A 20,450-nucleotide genomic window follows, 5' to 3' on the forward strand; every position below is an offset into this window, starting at 1 on the left:
GGCTGGCTGGCGGGCTGGTGGGTGGGCGGAACAAGCTTGTCCGGGCCATAACTATGTCGTTCATTGTCATATTTTAAAATCATTTGGCACATTAGTTCACCATCATTGGACGGTGTGTCGCGCGAAATAATTACGTCGATATCTCCAAGGTCAAGGTCACACTTTGAGTTCAAAGGTCAAAATTGGCAATAAATGAGCTTGTCTGGGCCATAACTATGTCATTCATTGTGAGATTTTACAATTATTTGGCACATTTGTTCACCATCATGGGACGGTGTGTCGCACGAAAGAATCACGTCAATATCTCCAATGTCAAGGTCACCACAACTTAAAATAGATTTATTTTGAAACAAACTTACAAAGGGGGTTAATTTTGTTTGTTCATTTCAAAAGTTCAGTTTGAGTTGTCTCCCTTAATCAGATTTTTTTTCACAATGAAAACCTGGTTTTGTGACAATTTTGTCCGTTGTATAGTTTTTAATAGTTAATGTAACAAGGAAGAAATAAAATAAAAGAATGTGCCTGTATTGGGGATCAAACCCCAGACCTCTGGAAGCAAAAGCTTACTTGCTACCACTAAGCAACACAGGCTTTGAGTACATGATTTATCTCAAACTCTATGTGCTTAATACAGGGTTTTGCTAAATTATGGTTATAAAGACCTAATAATTTTTACAATTTGATGGATGATTATCAATTAACAAAGATATTTTCAGCATATTTCTTAGTCAATAATGTTGTTTTGCTTGTTAGATCATAATGCAATTTTTTCTCCCCTACTGGATTCACCGGAGGGGACTTATGGTTTGCGCTCTGTGCAGGGATCATATTTTTTCGGTTTTGTCGGTCCTAGACCGATTGGGGGGTCATGAAAGACCAATCCCAAACAGTCGGTCCAATTCTGTTTGCTAAAATTCCCATGAAATTGATTGCAAGTTACACAGTGCACATGCTAACACACCATAATTACATTCTTATCTCGATAAGGTGTGATAAACCAATCGCTGCAATTTATTGTGAGGCAGCTGCTGACCAGTTCATTCCGAATTGGATTCGATCTGATACTTGGTTTTTACCCACTTTCTTAGCGGTAACACATTTTGTGTTTCTTTTCTTCTTAGTTTTATGCTCGCAAATTTTATGGCAGTTTTTTAGATCTACGTATAGATCTAGATAAGTGGCTTCATGCACAACATTTTTATATTATATAAAAACTAGCAGAAATAAATTATACCTTATCTTTATCTTATTATTAATGACATTCATGTATGATTGTTTTATATCCTGTTGCCTAGTCCTAAATATTTATTTTTATTTATGTATTAAGCACAGGATTACTATTGCGTTGTTTCATTATAATATTGTTTTATAAATGTATTGTTATCACTGTGAACTGTAATAAATGTGATTATATCTGAGATAAAAGTAAAAAACGATTATTTGGTTTTGTTATTGTCAGGAGCCAACCTCCGCACAGACGTGTTTATTTCCGAGCATGTTTGTAAGGTATTATCGAGTCAATAACGATTTAAAACATCGTTTACGACTTACACAGATTTATAATAGTTGACAACGATGAATAAAATATCTGTTGAAAACAGCACACGAAACAACAATGAAATAGCAAATGATGAAATCAATTGAGAAAACTTGTATGTTCCGTTTAAAAAAAATGCCTAAAGGAATTTAATTTGTACGTTTATTAAGTGTATTTAGTGAATGGCAAAATCAATGGTATATATTATGACGTATTTTTTCATGATTTCGGATGTAAATTTTCTGATACTTTTTCCCCATTTAAATCTGGACCGATTAATGTTGCAGGAAAATATGATCCTTGGCTCTGTGTGTCTGTGAGTCTGTCACACTTTTTTGGATCCTGCGATAAATTAAAAAGTTCTTAATATTTTTTCATGAAACTTGAAACATGGATAGATGGAAATATGGACATTATGCACGTCATTTCATTTTGTTCCTACATGAAATATTCTGGTTGCTATGGCAACCAAAATATCAAAAAAATAAAAATAATAATCTGACAATGATGGAGCCGGTAGGGGACAATAGTCTTGTTTTGTTTTAAATTTATGACATTTTTTATTGTTATTTTGCTAAACTGTGAAAAAGTCCCATTAAGTTGGATGGGTTTCCTTGTTAGTGTAGTTCTTAATACTGACACGCTGGTTCATTTTTTTTAAAACTTACTGGTTCCTCCTTATTCCACAGGTAATGTGATCACGGGTAACCAATGGGGAGGGATAGACATCCGTCATGGAGGGGACCCTGTGATACACCAGAACACTGTCTGTAACGGCATCTCAGATGGAATAGTAATAGGAGAGGGAGGAAGAGGGACCATACAGAACAACATCATAACAGGTATGGTAAATATGAGTTGCGTTCTGAGAAAACTGGGCATAATGCATGTGTGTAAAGTGTCGTCCCAGATTAGCCTGTGCAAACCTAAACCTGACTTCTGGTAAGGAGAGACTTCCTTGAAACTAAAAATACCATAAAAGTGAAAAGTGTCATCCCAGATTAGCCTGTGCGGACTACACAGGCTAATCTGGGACAACACTTTAAGCACATGCATTAAGCCAAGTTTTCTCAGAACACGGCTCATATAAACAGGTCAAGGTCATTAAATGAGCCGCATTCTAGGAAAACTAGATCTCATGCATGTCTGCGCAGGCTATTCAGGGACGACTCTTTTTACTTCTAGGTTTTTTTTGTTTAATGGTGGTCTCTTGTAAACAACAATCAAGTGTAGACTGAAAGTGTTGTCCCAGATAGGACTGTGTGGATCGAATACAGAAGTGTTGTCCCAGATAGGCCTGTGTGGAATACAGAAGTGTTGTCCCAGATAGGCCTGTGTGGAATACAGAAGTGTTGTCCCAGATAGGCCTGTGTGGAATACAGAAGTGTTTCCCCAGATAGGCCTGTGTGGAATACAGAAGTGTTGTCCCAGATAGGCCTGTGTGGATTACAGAAGCGTGATAGAAATATATCACAAACCCAAACATTAATAAATAAAACTGGGGTCGCCTCCGTAGAAGATTGCATATTTTGTACATCTAATGCTGCTTGATAAAGTTCAAATTAATGCTTTTTTATACACTATAAATTCTTGCTTAATTCAATAGAATATCTACTAAATAAACTGCTTGAAAATATAGCACATGTTTGTTAAAAAAGCAAACAATTTCCTTATTTCCACCACCGGCCATGAAAACATGTTTGCGGCTCATGGTGTATCTTCATGCACAGGTAACGCCGGCTGTGGTGTGTGGGTCATGGCTGCACATCAACCTCTTATCCATGGCAATGAGATCCATAGCAACCGTGACTCAGGAATCAGCATGGTCAACAGAACGGTAGCGGCGAGTTCTTTATATTATTAGTAAATATGCTTGTTACTGACCCCTTATGATGTAATACAAGGTTAGCACAGGGTAATCAACAGTTTCCACCTTAACCACCTAAACAAGATTTTCATTATGAAGAAACTGTCTTCAAATGATAAATACCATAAAAGTTGAAAGTGTTGTCTCTGTTTACCTAATCTGGGATGGCACTTAACACACATGCATTATGCCCAGTGTTCCCAGAAAGTGTCTCGTCTACTAAAGTCACAACTTTTATAATCCATATGCCAAGGCCAAGGACAAAAACAAGGCTTGCATACCTAAATTTTGATCACTATTCTGATAAAAAATTATTGACTTGTCTCATTATTTTTTTCCAGGACTCGAGTCCCAAGGATGACAGTCCCTCTGCACAGTCCAAAGAGACACCCACCCAGTCCAGTATGGATTTCTGGGGTCTCGTACAGGACCAGGGTGGGGCGGGCAGTGGGCGCACAGTAACCGTGGCAACCCTGGAGTATAACAAGGTCTTCAATAATGAAGGTGAAATGCGTATGTTTCTGTTTTTCAAGGTTTTTGTTGAATAGTATCATCATGTTCAGCTCATCTATTTTTTGAAGAAAAAAAAAGAGCTATTGTCATAATCTGAGTGTAGGCATCTGCGTTGGCATTGGCTTCGGCGTCTGCGTAGGTGTCTGGTTAAGTTTTGTGTTCCGGTCCACTTTTCTCATTAAGTATCAAAGCTATTACACTCAAACTTGGTACACTTACTTTCTATCATGAGGGGACTGGGCAGACAAAGTTAGATAACTCTGGCTGGCATTTTAACAGAATTATGTGCCCTTATTATACTTAGAAAATTTACTTCTAAAGAATCCAGGCTTTTTCTTTCAAACTTCAAATACTTTCATACTATACTAAGGGTACTGTACCTTGCAAGTTGAATTTGACCTTGAATGACATTGACTCTCAATGTCAAATTATTAAATTTTGTTAAAATTGCCATAACTTCTTTATTTATGAACAGATTTGATTCATACTTTGACAAAATAACACTTACCTAACATACCACAATAGACTCTTTCCAAACCATTCCTCACGCCTCACCCGAGAATCCCCCCCCCCCCCCCCCCCCCCTCCAAAAGATTTTTTTAATATAATTTTTTGTTATTTTTGAAAGATCATCTATTTAGGTAATATCTTAAGATCAAATTGAATTCATGGTATGCAAGCATATACCAGTATCAATTGTTCAACAGGTTCATTTTTGTTTTCATATGGGGCACATTTGGTCAAGGTCAACAGTAAATGAAAGTAAAAACAATAAAGTATTACTACTAAAAGTTAAACTCTATGTCTAGTAGGAAAATTTGCAATTTTGAAAAATACTTCAACAATTCATTACTTTATAGCTAAAAGAACCCATTTTATAAACAGTTTAGTTAAGAAAAAAAGCTCTTGTTTTATATCCCATGGAAAAAACCAGAGTTGGCTGAGTTTTGAATAACAGCTTTCATGTATTTGGTCTTTCTGTTTTTTTTTCAGGCAAAGGCATATCTGTTCAGTTTGGGGAGAGTGTCATGATTGACAGTAACATCGTCCACGGCAACAAGTCAGACGGCATCTGTGTGGACCAGGCATGTCCTGTGACCTTGACCTCTAACTGTGTGACCTTTAACTCTGGGTCTGGGGTCATGGTCACAGGTCAGGGGAAGGTGAGTTGAGCAAATCATCTGGGGAGGTACTTAAAACATATTAAGTTTTTTAACAGCAATGCATTACACGCTTTGCAAACCTTGAATATATTTCATCTAACTTTGATACCAATATCCTTTGGATTACAGACTATTAGGTGTATTTTTTTTGTTTATTTGACAAGTAGGTTTTTTCAATAATTATATTGAAGGTTGAATACGAAGCAGATACCGACAGTTTAACCCTTTGAGCGCTGGATCCAGATTTTGAAGGCCTTTGCAAACAGTTTGGATCCAGATGAGACGCCACAGAACGTGGCGTCTCATCAGGATCCAAACTGTTTGCTATTCTGATAGTATTCTTTGAAAAAAATTGAAGAAAATGCTAATTTTAGAAATTCAGCAGACGACATTTTAGCAGAAGACAAATTACCCAGCATGCAAAGGGTTAAAGCTAAACCCTTGATTTGTAGACTACATTTTTATGAACATTTGTAATGTAAATTATATGCTCTCCATTGACAATCATCAAAACCTTGCATAATTAATGTGTTCATGATTGTGCACTTACTCTATAATAACTTTTTTTTCTGCAGTTAATGCAGATTACCTGAATTGTTATGATACATCACAGAGCGTATATTGACATCTAGAGTCTGTGGATACATATGTAACTTATCTTGTTGAATATCATCGTTAGGCAGTTCTAATGGTCAAAATAATGTTAACATCCTGAGTTTTGATAACGCAAATGCTTTCTAATTATTATTATATTCAAATCATGTTTGCAATACATTCAGATTATATAATTGGTGATGCAGATTACCATGTTCTTTTCAACCACACAATATGTCTCTTACATTCAAGTTTTTATTAACAAAATTATCTTTGTTAATATGATCCCATATGTTATATTTTATTTCAATTTAGTTTTTTATTGAGTTTTCTAAAATTTATTTCTTACTTAAGAAAACTTTTTTTTTTATTTTCAAGTAAATGAAACTGATGTTATATTTTATTTCAATTTAGTTTTTTATTGAGTCTTCTAAAATTTATTTGTTACTCAGGAATACATTTTTTATTAATTTTCAAGTAAATGAAACTGACTGCTTCTGTTATATTGCTGTTATTGTTTTTATATGCCAGTTTGAAATTAAAAGTTTTGCATTATGAAAACACACAAGTGGACCAATTATATACTGGACCGGTGGCTGGAAATATTTATATGGAGTCTTACTTCGTCAATCATGGATGGATTTTCAAATAACTTTACAGAAGTACGGAGCAGAGTTAGACAGATTCTGGCGCTAATAAAACAAGAGCAAAGGTTGATTTCAAAATTCAAATACTAAGTTTTAATGTATTTTATCTGTTCTGAACATTTTGTGGAGCATAGATGGATTTTCAATTGATTTTGCAGAAGTGATCAGAAGCCAATTGTTTAAAAAATGAATAACTTTGGCCAAAAAGATATCCAGTCAAATCTGGATAAGTTATCCAAACTGGTTATTCTATTGTATTAAAGTTAAAACAGGGTTGGATAAGTATATCCAGTTTGACTCAAACCATCCAAACTAATATATCCCACAATGCATTATTTAACACAGTTTCATTACAAGTAAATATGTATTTATATTTAAAATTCAGCAAATATTTGAAAAATTAAATATTAAGATGAAGAAATAATCTATTGAGTCTTATTTTAACAAATTGTTACTGGTTAAACAATAATGTGTACACTAGTCACATGTGTTTTAACTTCATTGCAAAAGATAATTAGTGATGAAAAAATTCAATTTTTTAATTAATTAATCAATCATGAGTCTTCTTTAAACCATTTTAAGAAATCAATCTAGATTGAACCAACAAGCTGAAAATTACACATATTGATAGACTTTTATCATAAAATATGAAATCTCTATAGCAAAAACAAAATGGAATTTCAAACAACATAAAATAGATACACAATACATTAGTGTGAATTTCAATAAACTGAAAAAAAGACACATTTTATGTAAAATTCACATGGAATAGGGAACTATTAGATTTATTTTGTGTATGCCTAGAACAAATAGCTATTTTGTTCCTGTCAAAGGTACATTTGATCATCAAAAGTACTTAGGTATTGTCATAGCCAGCTTGTCGTGTCTTTCTGCCATCCGCCGTCATCGTTGTGCTAAAACCTTAACATTTTGTTAACCTTTTGAACATTTGTTCTAAAATGAAAGTGCTTCCTCCTACAACATTGAAACTTCATATGTAGCTGCACCTTGATGAGTTCTACATGCAACACCCATTTTTGGGTCACTAGGTCAAAAATAATTCTGACAAGCTTTCATTTATTCAAAACTGCACCTGCAGCCGAGTGTTGGCACCCGTTATGCGGTGCTTTTGTTTCAATACTATTCAGTTTGAATTAAGATACCCATACTCTTAAACATTGGTTAACATTAATTCGAAATTTTGCCAAAAAGGTGCACGCTTTGTTTCAATATTTTTATACAATCTGGAGCCGCACACGATAATAAAAAAAAAGAGCCTTGTTCAAAGAAAACTGGGCATAATGCATGTGTGTAAAGTGTCGTCCCAGATTAGCCTGTGCAGTCCGCACAGGCTAATCAGGGACGACATTTTTGGCTTTAACTAGATTTTCAGTAAAAAGGGACTTCCTTTGAAAGAAAAATACCATTAAAGCGTAAAGTGTTGTCCTGGATTAGTAATCTGGGACAACACTTTACGCACATGCATTTTTGCCGAATTTTTGCAAAACCAAACCAAATAATTATCCAAAGGTTGCCAACATGAGAAGGGTAATCCATGTTTATATCATTGACTTAAGCATGATATAATCAGATGGCGTGTTTTTTTTTTAAGAGCAATGTACATAGGTCCAAGGTCATTATTTAAGATTAAAGGTCAAATACAGGGTTTAATTGATTGATTTAGGTTACTAGTATTTAATTAATTGACTTCCTTTAATTGATGAGCATGATGTGGCAGCGTCCCATATAAGCAACCAACCCATAAAACTGTTTGCTAAGCATAACATTGTCCATAGTCGGATTTGTTAATACTAAGGCAGAAGTAACAGGCACTTTTTGATGGCTCCTGTGTCAATGTAACATTCATGTCAAAGGTCAAAGCATTTGTTTGAGCATGAAGGGTTGTCAAATAAATTACCAGAAGTTACAAGTATACTGGGATGGAGTATTTAGATATTCACTTAACAAGTCTCCATGTCAAAGGTTAAGGGCCATTTCAATGTCAAAGGTGAAATGTGTACAATAATGTCTTAAAAACTAAATTAACCAAATTGCTCATCATTGTGACAATGGCACTTTTTTTTCAGGCCAGTATTGTTGGAAATGGTATCTATGACAATCGTGACCATGGTATCTGGTGTCAATGCGAGGCTGAGATATTGGAAAATGATATCCTTGGAAACAACTGGAGTGCAGTGTTACTGAAGAACGTGACAATGGGCGTGGTATGTGATATTTTAACACAGTATAAAATACCCCAACTTTAAGAAGGCATCATTTTTATACGGCCGTTTTGAAAAAAGACAACGTATTATAGTTTCACACTTGGCGGGCGGGCAGCGGGGGCCTTTAAAGCAATGTCCGCTCTCTAATTCAAATAGCTTTCATTGGATCTTCACCAAACTTTGTCAGAAGTTGTATTTAGACAATATCTAGGTCAGGTTCGAATATGGGTCATGGCGGATAAAAACTAGGTCATGGGGTCACTTAGTGCATTTCAAGCATTTAGCATGGTTTCCGCTCTTTAATTGAAGTAGTTTTCATCTGATCTTCACCAAACTTGGTCAAAAGTTGTGTCTAAATGATATCAATGTTAAGTTGAAATATGGGTCATGCCGGGTTAAAAACTAGGTCAAGAGGTCACTTAGAGCATTTCAAGCATTAAGCATGGTGTCCGCTCTCTTATTATGCCCCCCTTCGAAGAAGAGGGGGTATATTGCTTTGCTCATGTCGGTCTGTCGGTCGGTCTGTCGGTCCGTCGGTCCGTCCACCAGGTGGTTGTCAGACGATAACTCAAGAACGCTTGGGCCTAGGATCATGAAACTTCATAGGTACATTGATCATGACTCGCAGATGAACCATATTGATTTTGAGGTCACAAGGTCAAAGGTCAAGGTCACGGTGACCAGAAATAGTAAAATGGTTTTTTAATGAAAACTCAAGAACGCATACGCCTAGGATCATAAAACTTCACGGGTAGATTGATCATGACTTGCAGATGACCCCTATTGATTTTGAGGTCACTAGGTCAAAGGTCAAGGTCATGGTGACACGAAATAGTAAAATGGTTTCCGGATGATAATTCAAGAACGCATACGCCTAGGATCATGAAACTTCATGGGTAGATTGATCATGACTTGCAGATGACCCCTATTGATTTTGAGGTCACTAGGTCAAAGGTCAAGGTCACGGTGACCCGAAATAGTAAAATGGTTTTCGGATGATAACTCAAGAACGCATACGCCTAGGATCATGAAACTTCATAGGTAGATTGATCATGACTTGCAGATAATCCTATTGATTTTGAGGTCACAAGGTCAAAGGTCAAGGTCACGGTGACCCGAAATAGTAAAATGATTTTCGGATGATAACTCAAGAACGCTTTTGCCTAGGATCATGACACTTCATAGGTACATTGATCGTGACTCGCAGATGACCCCTATTGATTTTCAGGTCACAAGGTCAAAGGTCAAGGTCACAGTGACAAAAATCGTATTCACACAATGGCTGCCACTACAACGGACAGCCCATATGGGGGGCATGCATGTTTTACAAACAGCCCTTGTTGAAGTAGTTTTCATCCGATCTTCACCAAATTTTGTCAGAAGTTGTATCTAGAAAATATCTAGGTCAAGTTAAAATATGGGTTATGCCAGGTCAAAAACTAGGTCACGGGTCGACTTTGTGCATTTCAAGAATAAAGCATGGTGTCCACTTTCAAATTGAGGTAGTTTTCATCCGATCTAAACCAAATTTGGTCAGAAGTTGTGTCTAAATGATATCTAGGTCAAGTTCAAATATAGGTCATGCCGGGTCAAAAACTGGGTCAGGAGGTCACTTAGTGCATTTTAAGCATTTAGCATGTTGTCCGCTCTCTATTTGGAGTAGTTTTCATCCAATCTTCACCAAATTTGGTAAGAAAATGTATCTAGACAATATCTAGGTCAAGTTTGAATATGGGTCATGCTGGCTCAAAAACTAGGTTGTGGGGTCACTCAGTGCATTTCAATGATAAAGCATAGTGTCTGCTCTCTAATTGATGTAGTTTTCATCCAATCTTCACCAAATTTGGTCAGAAGCTGTGTCTAAATAATATCTAGGTCAAGTTCTATATATTGGTAATGCTGGGTCATAAACTAATTCACGAGTTCACTAAGTGCATTTCAAGCATTTAGTATGGTGTCCGCTCGCTCATTCAATTGGTTTTCTTCAGATCTTCACCAAATTCGGTCAGAAGTAGTATCTAGACAATATCTAGGTTAGCTTTGAATATGGGTCATGCCGGGTCAAAAACTAGGTCATGGGGTCACTTAGCGCATTTCAAGGATTTAGTATGGTGTCTGCTCGCTCATTCAACTGGTTTTCTTCAGATCTTCACCAAATTCGGTCAGAAGTTGTATCTAGACAATATCTAGGTAAGCTTTGAATATGGGTCATGCCGGGTCAAAAACTAGGTCATGGGGTCACATAGCGCATTTCAAGGATTTAGTATGGTGTCCGCTCGCTCATTCAACTGGTTTTCTTCAGATCTTCACCAAATTCGGTCAAAAGTTGTATCTAGACAATATCTAGGTTAGCTTTGAATATGGGTCATGCCGGGTCAAAAACTAGGTCATGGGGTCACTTAGCGCATTTCAAGGATTTAGCATGGTGTCAGCTCTCTAATTGAGGTAGTTTTCACCCAATCTTCACCAAATTTGGTCAGAAGATGTATCTAGACAAAATCTAGGTTAAGTTTGAATATGGGTCATGCCGGGTCAAAAACTTGGTCATGGGGTCACTTAGTGAATTTCAAGGATTAAGCATGGTGTCTGCTCTCGAATTGAGGTAGTTTTCATCCGATCATCACCAAAGTAGGTCAGAAGTTGTGTCTAAATGATATCTAGATAAAGTTCAAATATGGGTCATGCCGTGTCAACAACTAGGTCTCTAGGTCACATTTCAAGCATTGTGTCCAAAACCTTCAAACGGGCATATCTTGTGACAGTTTGGCACTTTTTTTCAGTTGAATTGTCCATCTGTGCATCTCTGCAAAGCTTTCTGCCCCAAGCACAATTGCAGTATATTGATGGGTTTGGAAAAATAACTTTACACAAATGTCAACCAACATAACATGTCATGACTTGTGTAGCATCTGTCTTCGTACCTCAAAGGTCAAGGTCATTCTTAGAGGTCAAATTCGACCATTAAAAACTCTTGTCTGCTGTAACTTTATCTTTTATTGATAGTTATTTAAATAATTTGCCACTAATGTCAATCATAAAAAGACATGTGTGTAACACCTGTCTCCGTAAGTAGAATGTCAAGGTCACATTAAGAGATCAAAGGTTAAATTGGACAAGAAAGCTGAACACAGCTTTTTTTACATATGTAGAGTTCTGAGTTAAAGTGAATGTGGGGGCTTCCATGCCCTATTGACTTTTTTCTTGTTTTGTTTAATCTTTAACAGAATATAGACGTTGTTCACCTTCCAAAATGCTACAGCATGACCTTATAATCAACACACTGATGCAGATACAAATTACAAGAGCCAACTGCAAAGTCAGTCATGACAGAAATAGCTGATTATTTTGCAAACATTTCTTGGCGGACCAAAATAAAGTTAAATTCTCCTTTAAGGGGCCAGAAATCCTCATATTATGTGCCTTAAACCTTTTTATTCTCAGAAGCAAAGTGAAAATGCCTATGTGCATCCAGCATAAAACCAGAAAAGCCTGTTCAGGTGTAATGCTGTTTTCTGCTTGGCAGTTTCTCAGTGTTGAAAATTAAGGCTTTAAACTTGAATCAAGTAAGGTAGGTCTTAAATTTATTATGATTTTTATGGGGAATCCAAGGCTCCAAAGTGCATATCCAAGTGGCATAGGGTAAAGGAATCATGGCCTTCAGGAATGTTTTCTTCTCCTTCAGATAAAAAACAACCGTCTGCACTCCTCCAATGATTTCCTGGTGTGTCTGACCGGTGTGCGTCGATGCGTAGTGGAGGACAATGTGTTCTACGGGCCAGGAGACAAGACCATCAGCGCGGACAGTGGCTCCAAGTGTACCTCAATAGCAAATCAGGTTCTCACAGCACCTTTAAGGCAGGCCAACAGGTACGTGTGCAGATTTCTGTTTAACTCATTTATGCCTAATGGAATCTCCCATCCTTCAAAATTGGATCAATTTATTTCCCAAATTAGGGATGTCTAGTATATTTATTTCTATATTTAGAATATTTCTTACAGAAATTCCTTTAAGCAAACAGCGCAGACCCAGATTAGACACAGCATCATGCGACATCTCATCTGGGTCTACGCTGTTTGCCAAGGCCTTTTTTCTAGACGCTAGGCATAAATGGGTTAAATGAGTTTATATATGTATGAATTAGAAGACTTGTACTGTTTGTCTATTAATAGATTAAAACTCTTTTGCAAGAGTTCTCCTACATGTTTAAGATTCAAAATTCAAATCTGCTCTTTTCTTATTGTTATGAAGTTGTGCTTGTGCAATTTTATTTAACTTACAGCAAATATTCTTACATTATGCCTGTTATTACCTCATTTATTAATTGACTATTTCAAACTTTTCCCTGCCCCATTTTGTTGGTGCCTGCATCAACAGAGCGGAAGTACAGTTGAGCATGCTGTCTTCAACTTACTGTTTCTATTGACATTATAACTACATCTTGCTATTTAATACAGCATACAACTAGGGGGTTTTCCTCACTACTATTACAAAGTTTTAATGTTTACTTTTATGAGCTTAACTTTAAAATGATTAAAAAAAACTTCAGTACCCTTGATAACAGCCTATTAAAGCAGTCTCCATTGCCTACAGTGCACGGAGGATGGACCTACCCACCCTGACCCCTCTGGGCACTGCGACCTGGCTTTTGGTTGACCCCACCCCCAGACCTCATTTGGTCACGCCCCCAGCGATGAGCCATGCCCCCCAGAACCAGACTGCTATCACTCGGATCACTGTGCCCGCGGAGAACTGTGATCGAGGTTCAAGACTGTGCACTATTATATAATTTTAATAGGAAATGTTCAATAGTTTACTGTGCTGCCTTCTGGAAAAACTGGGCCTTATGTATATGCATTAACCTATTTATGCCTAGTGGACTCTCCCATCCTTCTAAATTGGATTAATTTATTCCCAAAATTAGGGATTTATAGTATACTTATTTCTATATTTAGAATATTTCTTATGGAAATTCTTTTAAGCAAACAGCGCAGACCCTGATGAGACGCCACATGATGTGGCGTCTCATCTGGGTCTACGTTGTTTGCCACGGCCTTTTTTCTAGACGCTAGGCATAAATGGGTTAAATGTTGTCCAAGATAAGCCTGTGCTGTAATGGATGACACTTTTTGTATTTCTAGATTAGATTCAGAATAGACTTTCTTTAACCCTTTGCATGCTGGGAAATTTGTCGTCTGCTAAAATGTTGTCTGCTGAATTTCTAAAATTAGCATTTTCTTCGATATTTTTCAAAGAATACTATCAGAATAGCAAACAGTTTGGGTCCTGATGAGACGCCACGTTCTATGGCGTCTCATCTGGATCCGAACTGTTTGCTAAGGCCTTTAAAAGTCGGTTCCCGCACTGAAAGGGTTAAAAAAAATCCTTACAAGCGGAAAGTGTTGTCCCTGATAAGCCTGCTCAGACTGCACAGGCTAATATAGGAGGACACTTAACACAGATACATTAAGCCCTGTTATCTCAGAACAAGTCTCATAAAATCTTAATAGGAAATTTTGAGTAGTATGGTGTTTATAATTGAAGAGGGGTTGAAAGTAACCTTATTGAAAATTGGAAACAATACCTGAATATTGCTAAACCATTTAGACCAGCAGTGAGCTAAGGGTACTTTTATTTTAAATTTAATGTTAAGTAAGATTTATAATGTTGAAGCATTTGTTGTATGAGGCTTTGTTATTACTCCATTTACAATTAAAAGTTAACTAGAAATTATTTTGTTGTTGTTGATAGGTTAAAATTTTGTTTATTGCATCATGGATGTTATTTATAGGAAAATGGGTATTTCGTTTTTATCTTTTATCTGTTTTAGGCCATTTTAAAATAAATCATTATGTTTACCTCTTTTAAGAAGAATGGGGCATACAAATGTCAGCTTTTATTTTTATCGTTCTTGTATAATAACATACTGTGTATAGCTTTATATGAACAATACTTATTAAGATGTAAAATAAATTATAGCTACGTTTTAGGTCGTTCTGATAAATTTTCACTTTGCTAAGATATTAAGAATGAATAGTTTTAATGTCAATATACATGTAGATATAATCAAAGTACACTTATAAATATCAATGTAGATTGATACTATACATGCTAAAATCAATTTGTCATACATTTATTTATAACATTATTAATGCAAACAGTGTTCACCAGGTTTAATATATGTTCTATTCTATTATATTAAATTTAATATTTTTGACTCAATAACTTTAGTTTGGATAAAGGTGTTAATCTCTGAGAAATCAAAGTCACAGACAAAGTAAGCTTCCATAAAATATATGTGTCTTGATCTGAGAAAGCTGGGCTCAATTCATGTTCGTAAATCATCGTCCCAGATTAGCCTGTGCAGTCCGCACAGGTTAATCAGGGACGACACTTTCCGCTTTAATGGTATTTTTAGTTTCAAGGAAGTCCCTCCTTACCGAAAATCAAGTTTAAGCGGAAAGTGTTGTCCCTGATTAGCCTGTGCGGACTGCACAGGCTAATCTGGGACGACACTTTACGCACATGAATTAAGCCCAGTTTTCTCAGAACAAGACACATATGAGTGTTATTCCAGTTTGGTCTGTGTGGTTTGCATAGGCATATCATGGACAACACTTTCTGCTTTTATAGAATTTTTCAATCAAAGGAAGTCTTTTCTAAACCAAAATCTAGTTAAGGCGGAAAGTGATGTCCCTGATTGCATAGCCAATGCAGACTGCACACAAATACGCATAAATCTTTGGTCAACGCTTGGAACAGTCAAAGCAAAGCATGGTTGGTTTAAATAGGTTTTAAGAATCTTCAAACCTCACAATAATAAATAAAAACTGACCTCATAGCTCACAATTCATATGTAAGAGCAAAGAAGAGAAACCATTTCAATTCAATTACCATTTATGTGCTCAAATGTTAAACCCAAAACAAAGAACACAATCTTTTGAAGCTAAAAAGAATTAAACCAAAATCTGTTTCAAATACTAGTATATATGGTTGTCATTACAAGGTTTTAAGAGACATGGCATCAGATTATTAAATAACTTTTCTTGACAAAGCCACGAAAATGGTTAAAAAAGGCCAAATTGCAAAGCATAGATGTTAATATTAAATTTCAGCTATATAAAGAAAGCATGTAATCTTACACTATAATGAGATTAATTTCTTGAAAGACATTTAAAACAAAAATATGCACACCATGGGATTTTCTGGTAAAGACTGAAAATGTGTATTCAAGATAGGCTTTTTATTTTATATATTTGTTGATATTACATTTATCTGTACTTTCATGTTATAAGATGCTGTGCAGTAAATTGTATGGCAAGATTTTAGAATATTGTTTTAAATATGTGTTTGTCTTTCATTAAAAAACCGTACTTGTATTGTTTTGTTTGTGTAATTATCCTTTTGGCAATTACAAATGCTTGTTCAAACAAAGCATGCATATTTAATGTCATTATTATGTATATCTAGTTTTATTATACCTTGTATTGGTTTTCATTTTGTATAAATACGCACATGAATTCCATTATATACTTATTCAAAGACCCGTGAATGTTCTTGTAAACAAGTCTTACTCAAGATAGTACTTTCTAGTAACCAGAGATAAATACTGCCAAGATGTATTTAACGATACTTTCTTAATAAAAAATAAAGAAATGAAAAGTGTTTCATTTAAGTCTTAATCATAAACCTGTTGACTGTTAGTTGTAATATTATTGTGTATTCTTATTTCGTATGTGTTGCTTGCATAACGTTATATCCAAAGCACTTACTAATACCCGGGTATACATATGGTACATGTGTTTGTGCCCGGGTATACATGACTGTGGTTGTTTTCCATTCTATTGAGTAGAAGTCATGTTACTGATTTTATTGATAGTTGTATCATGACAATAAAATGTTTGGTGTACATTGAAAAACTAACACCAGATAATTCCAAATGCTTTACAGTAATATGTATGACAAGGTTTAGGGATATTCTTTTAAAAATGTGTTTCTAATTTTAAAACAAACCATACTTGTTTTTAAAACGAACAAATGAAAAGTGTTTACCTTAAAAACTATTGACTGCAGATAAAAATAATACTATGTTTTGTGATGCGCTTTTTTGGGGACTTAACATAAAACTGATTTTATATTTTAATTTAAACACATAAAGTGATTAAAGAAGGTGCTTTTGAGATCAAACAAGGCAGATATTTCGTTCGTTTAACAGTTTCCATATCAGGTTTATACTTGAAATTTAATAAATTCAAAGATTATTTCTTGAGTGAATGTCTTTCTTGTAAATGTTATACATTGTATTAATGATATTTTTTAATATATTTTGTATTGATGATTTTTTTTCTTTTTAAAAAATAAATAAATTCTAGTACTAATTTCTTTAATCTAAAGGGGATACTGGTTAGAAATTATATCAATCAGAAAACTCCTTTCACTTTTTCTGTCTATGTTACTTGACTATAATACTAAAGTATTTAATACTAAAGTTATTTTGTATTTTTATGTCCCCCAGTCTATACTGTGGGACATATTGTTTTTCCCTGTCTGTTTGTTGGTTTGCATCAAACTTTAACATTAGCCATAACTTTTGCAATATTGAAGATAGCAACTTGATATTTGGCATGCATGTGTATCTCATGGAGCTGCAAATTTTGATTGGAGAAAGGTCAAGGTCATCATTCAAGGTCAAATGTCAAATATATGGGGGGGGGGCATAGTGTTTCACAAACTTATCTTGTTTAGAATAGGGTTTAATAAGCATGTTAATGGTTTGTATTATTGACCATAGTCCATATTTCAGATTGATTAATCCTGTTTTGTTCATTGATTTCTTATAACTTTTGTGAAGTGCGGTTTGATTTTAAACAACCGAAGTTTCATAGTCATGCATTGATCCATTGTGTTTTACACCTTTACAGGGTTCCCAGCTTTTTGTATGGACAAAATTCCCTGATTTTTCCCCGAGTTTACCCTGATGAAAAATAAAAATTCCAGGATCATAATTTCGACCTATTTCTTGTTTAAGACTCCCTCAATAAATAGCAGTTGCAGACAATATTATATTTATGTAATCTTATAGCAATGGCCTCCCATCTCCCCTAACAGCTATCCTTTCCTTGCCTTTTCATTTATTTTCATTTAATGTTTGCTTTGCAACAATAATTCGAACATATTGTTATTCAACAGAGGAATCGATTTGCTGTTTTAATTGTATGGACTTTTCGACACAAGTCGGGAAAGTCTGACCAAACAAAATTCCCTGATTTTTCCCTGATTTTTCCCTGATTTCAGGAACTTATCCCAAAATTCCCTGACTTTTCCCTGACTGGAAAAAGTAAAAGTCTTTTTCCAGGTTTTCCATGATTTCCAGGTTGGCTGGGAACCCTGCTTTATATTTTAGCATGTTATGATATTGATCATTTTATGCACTTGTTAAGTCTTTGTCACATCACAATGAGCAGGCTTGTTATATGATATTGTTAACTGTTAGAACAATCTGTTATAGTTTATAATTACCAAAAGATATGTTTTGCTTTTCTAGATACGAAAAATAAACACTAACATTCTTATAGTGTACTTATTATTTTGTAGCTCATAGCCGACTTGCATATCTGAAGTATCTTTGTGAGACATGTGTTTCCTTTCAAAAGAAAGAAACCATCGAAAATTAAATAAGATCTAATATGTGTATTCTGAAGTTAATACGACCCTTCCATGCCTTAGACTGAATTGTGAGTTGGCGCTTAGTGTGTCCAAAGATCTATAAATAAACATGTAGAAGTGCATTAAATGACGCCCTGCGCTAAGTGTTGAAGTGCATGAATGGTCATGTGATATATGTTGGAAATGAATTAAGTAAGTCGTATTGCAATTCATTAAGTGACGTGAGTTTCAATGTGACGTCATGAATTTAATGACGCAACGTTGTTACAGACGCCTTCCAATTTAAAACATTAGATTGTGGAATGCATTTAGTGTAATAATGTAGTTAGTCTTGTCTTGGGGTGCACTAAGGGATGACCGTTTCAAAAGGTTGTCATTGACTTAGTGACGAAATCCTTTATAAAATGCTGTACTTTTCACGATACGTTGCATTGTACTAGGTGACGTCTTATACTAAGCAATGTAATATGTGATGTCACGCAGTAAGTATCACAAGTAAATAATTGACATTGTCGGAATGTTCTACACGAGACTCCATTTTCTTTATGCTGCAGTGTGTGTAGAACATTTGTATACATTGCTCCCTGATTTTCTCTCATATAGCGATTGTTTCAAGACGATGTTTTACGGGAGTGAAGAAGAGACGCTCCGTTCCAAATGCGACCCTGATTGTGTTAGTGCCAATTGTGATGAACCCTTACTTCGCGTGTCACGAAAAACAAAACTTCTTGTAATATGTTAGGTGTAGAGGGGATTCGAACCGAATTCAGGACACCATCCTTCTCTTCTCCAGCACAACATATCCATGGACATTATTTTGCCTCGGACGAAATCCCCAGCCGTGGTTCAGAATGACAGACCGGACTTAAAGGGATCTTTTCACGCTTTGGTAAATTGACAAAATTGAAAAAAGTTGTTTCAGATTCGCAAATTTTCGTTTTAGTTATGATATTTGTGAGGAAACAGTAATACTGAACATTTACCATGGTCTAATATAGCCATTATATGCATCTTTTGACGATTTTAAAACCTAAAAATTATAAAGCGTTGCAACGCGAAACGATTGAATAATTTGGAGAGTTCTGTTTTTGTCGTTAAATTTTGTGAAACTACGAAGATTGCTTATATAAGGTATAAAATACTTCAAGCATATGTACTCTGCGGAATAGCTCAGTAGGCTAAGGCGTTTTTACTTCAGGACTCCAGGGGTCACTGGTTCGAAACCTAGTCCGGGCAATGTTCTTTTCCTTTTTTTAATTTTATTCTTGATTTTTTACTGGAGCTTTTACGATCCAATGTTTACATTTATCGATATAAAGCATTTAATGAATAAGTTAAAAAAATGCCAAAATCTGTGAAAAGGCCCCTTGGTGTTGTAATCGTTTACATATCGCACGTGTATTTTATACGAATATATGAAGTTTGACGTTGTGACATAGTAAAACATAGTTCCTAGTACATCATTTAGACTGGAAATATAATTCAATTTCATATACATGTACTCTGAAATATACGAACCTTAACCCGTTCTGAGAAAACTGGGCTTAATGCATGTGCGTAAAGGGTCGTTCCAGATTAGCCTGTGCAGTCGCACATAAGAAAATGCAATCGGCAGTGCTTTTACCTTTTTGATACCCAAACTGAGTTTGTGTTATCGTTTCATTATTTGCTGTTCATATTGAAAGACGATTGAAGGTAATTTGTGAATAGATTTAAGCATATATATTATTGAGTGTTATTCCTCGGTAATTTTTATATTTAGTTTTCTAACGGATTTTCTTATTTTGTTATATATAGTTCTCCGTTTCGAAAAAGATACTCTGTTTTCGTTGGATTTATTGCGGTTGAAGGTGTTTCGTGCAGTTTTAAATTCGTGTTTTGCTTCATGCCGGTCTCTGTAGAACCACGGGGGTTTATGTCGTGGATTACAGTGGTGCGAGTTACTGCGTAAGAAAGTTTTACTGAAAACCCGTGTTGCTTGCACATGCATGAAGTTTGTGAGCAGATTTACCGTATCGGTTGCGTTGTTGTTATTAAAATCTGAGAGCTTATTTAAATGATTGATAAGTGACGAAAAACATGCGCGGATTCTTCGTTGAAAATTAATTTAGTTTCTGTGCGTTTTCCTGTATTGCAGTATTTGTTATTTAATGTGAATGCAAAGTATATAGCGGTGTGATCTGAAAACTTGCTCTAACTCCCAATAATGCACAGTGAACTCTCCCATCCTTCTAAATGTG

At 35.4% G+C, this 20,450-nt stretch overlaps 1 protein-coding gene across 2 annotated transcripts in view; it reads left to right on the plus strand.

The window, feature by feature from the left end:
* The window catches only part of LOC127847038 (F-box only protein 10-like), a 55,163-nt gene extending 39,808 nt beyond the window's left edge, over positions 1-15,355 (plus strand). For both annotated transcript variants that reach the window (XM_052378564.1, XM_052378565.1), the window contains 7 exons: positions 2,227-2,379; positions 3,268-3,374; positions 3,746-3,908; positions 4,911-5,080; positions 8,409-8,546; positions 12,229-12,413; positions 13,138-15,355. In XM_052378564.1, the coding sequence (XP_052234524.1) occupies positions 2,227-2,379; positions 3,268-3,374; positions 3,746-3,908; positions 4,911-5,080; positions 8,409-8,546; positions 12,229-12,413; positions 13,138-13,333 (1,112 nt within the window). In that variant the 3' untranslated portion in view covers positions 13,334-15,355. The remainder of the gene's footprint in view (positions 1-2,226; positions 2,380-3,267; positions 3,375-3,745; positions 3,909-4,910; positions 5,081-8,408; positions 8,547-12,228; positions 12,414-13,137) is intronic.
* Positions 15,356-20,450: the final 5,095 nt, after the last annotated feature.

Source organism: Dreissena polymorpha, chromosome 10, assembly GCF_020536995.1.
Source record: "Dreissena polymorpha isolate Duluth1 chromosome 10, UMN_Dpol_1.0, whole genome shotgun sequence".
Classification (NCBI taxonomy): Eukaryota; Metazoa; Mollusca; class Bivalvia; order Myida; family Dreissenidae; genus Dreissena; species Dreissena polymorpha.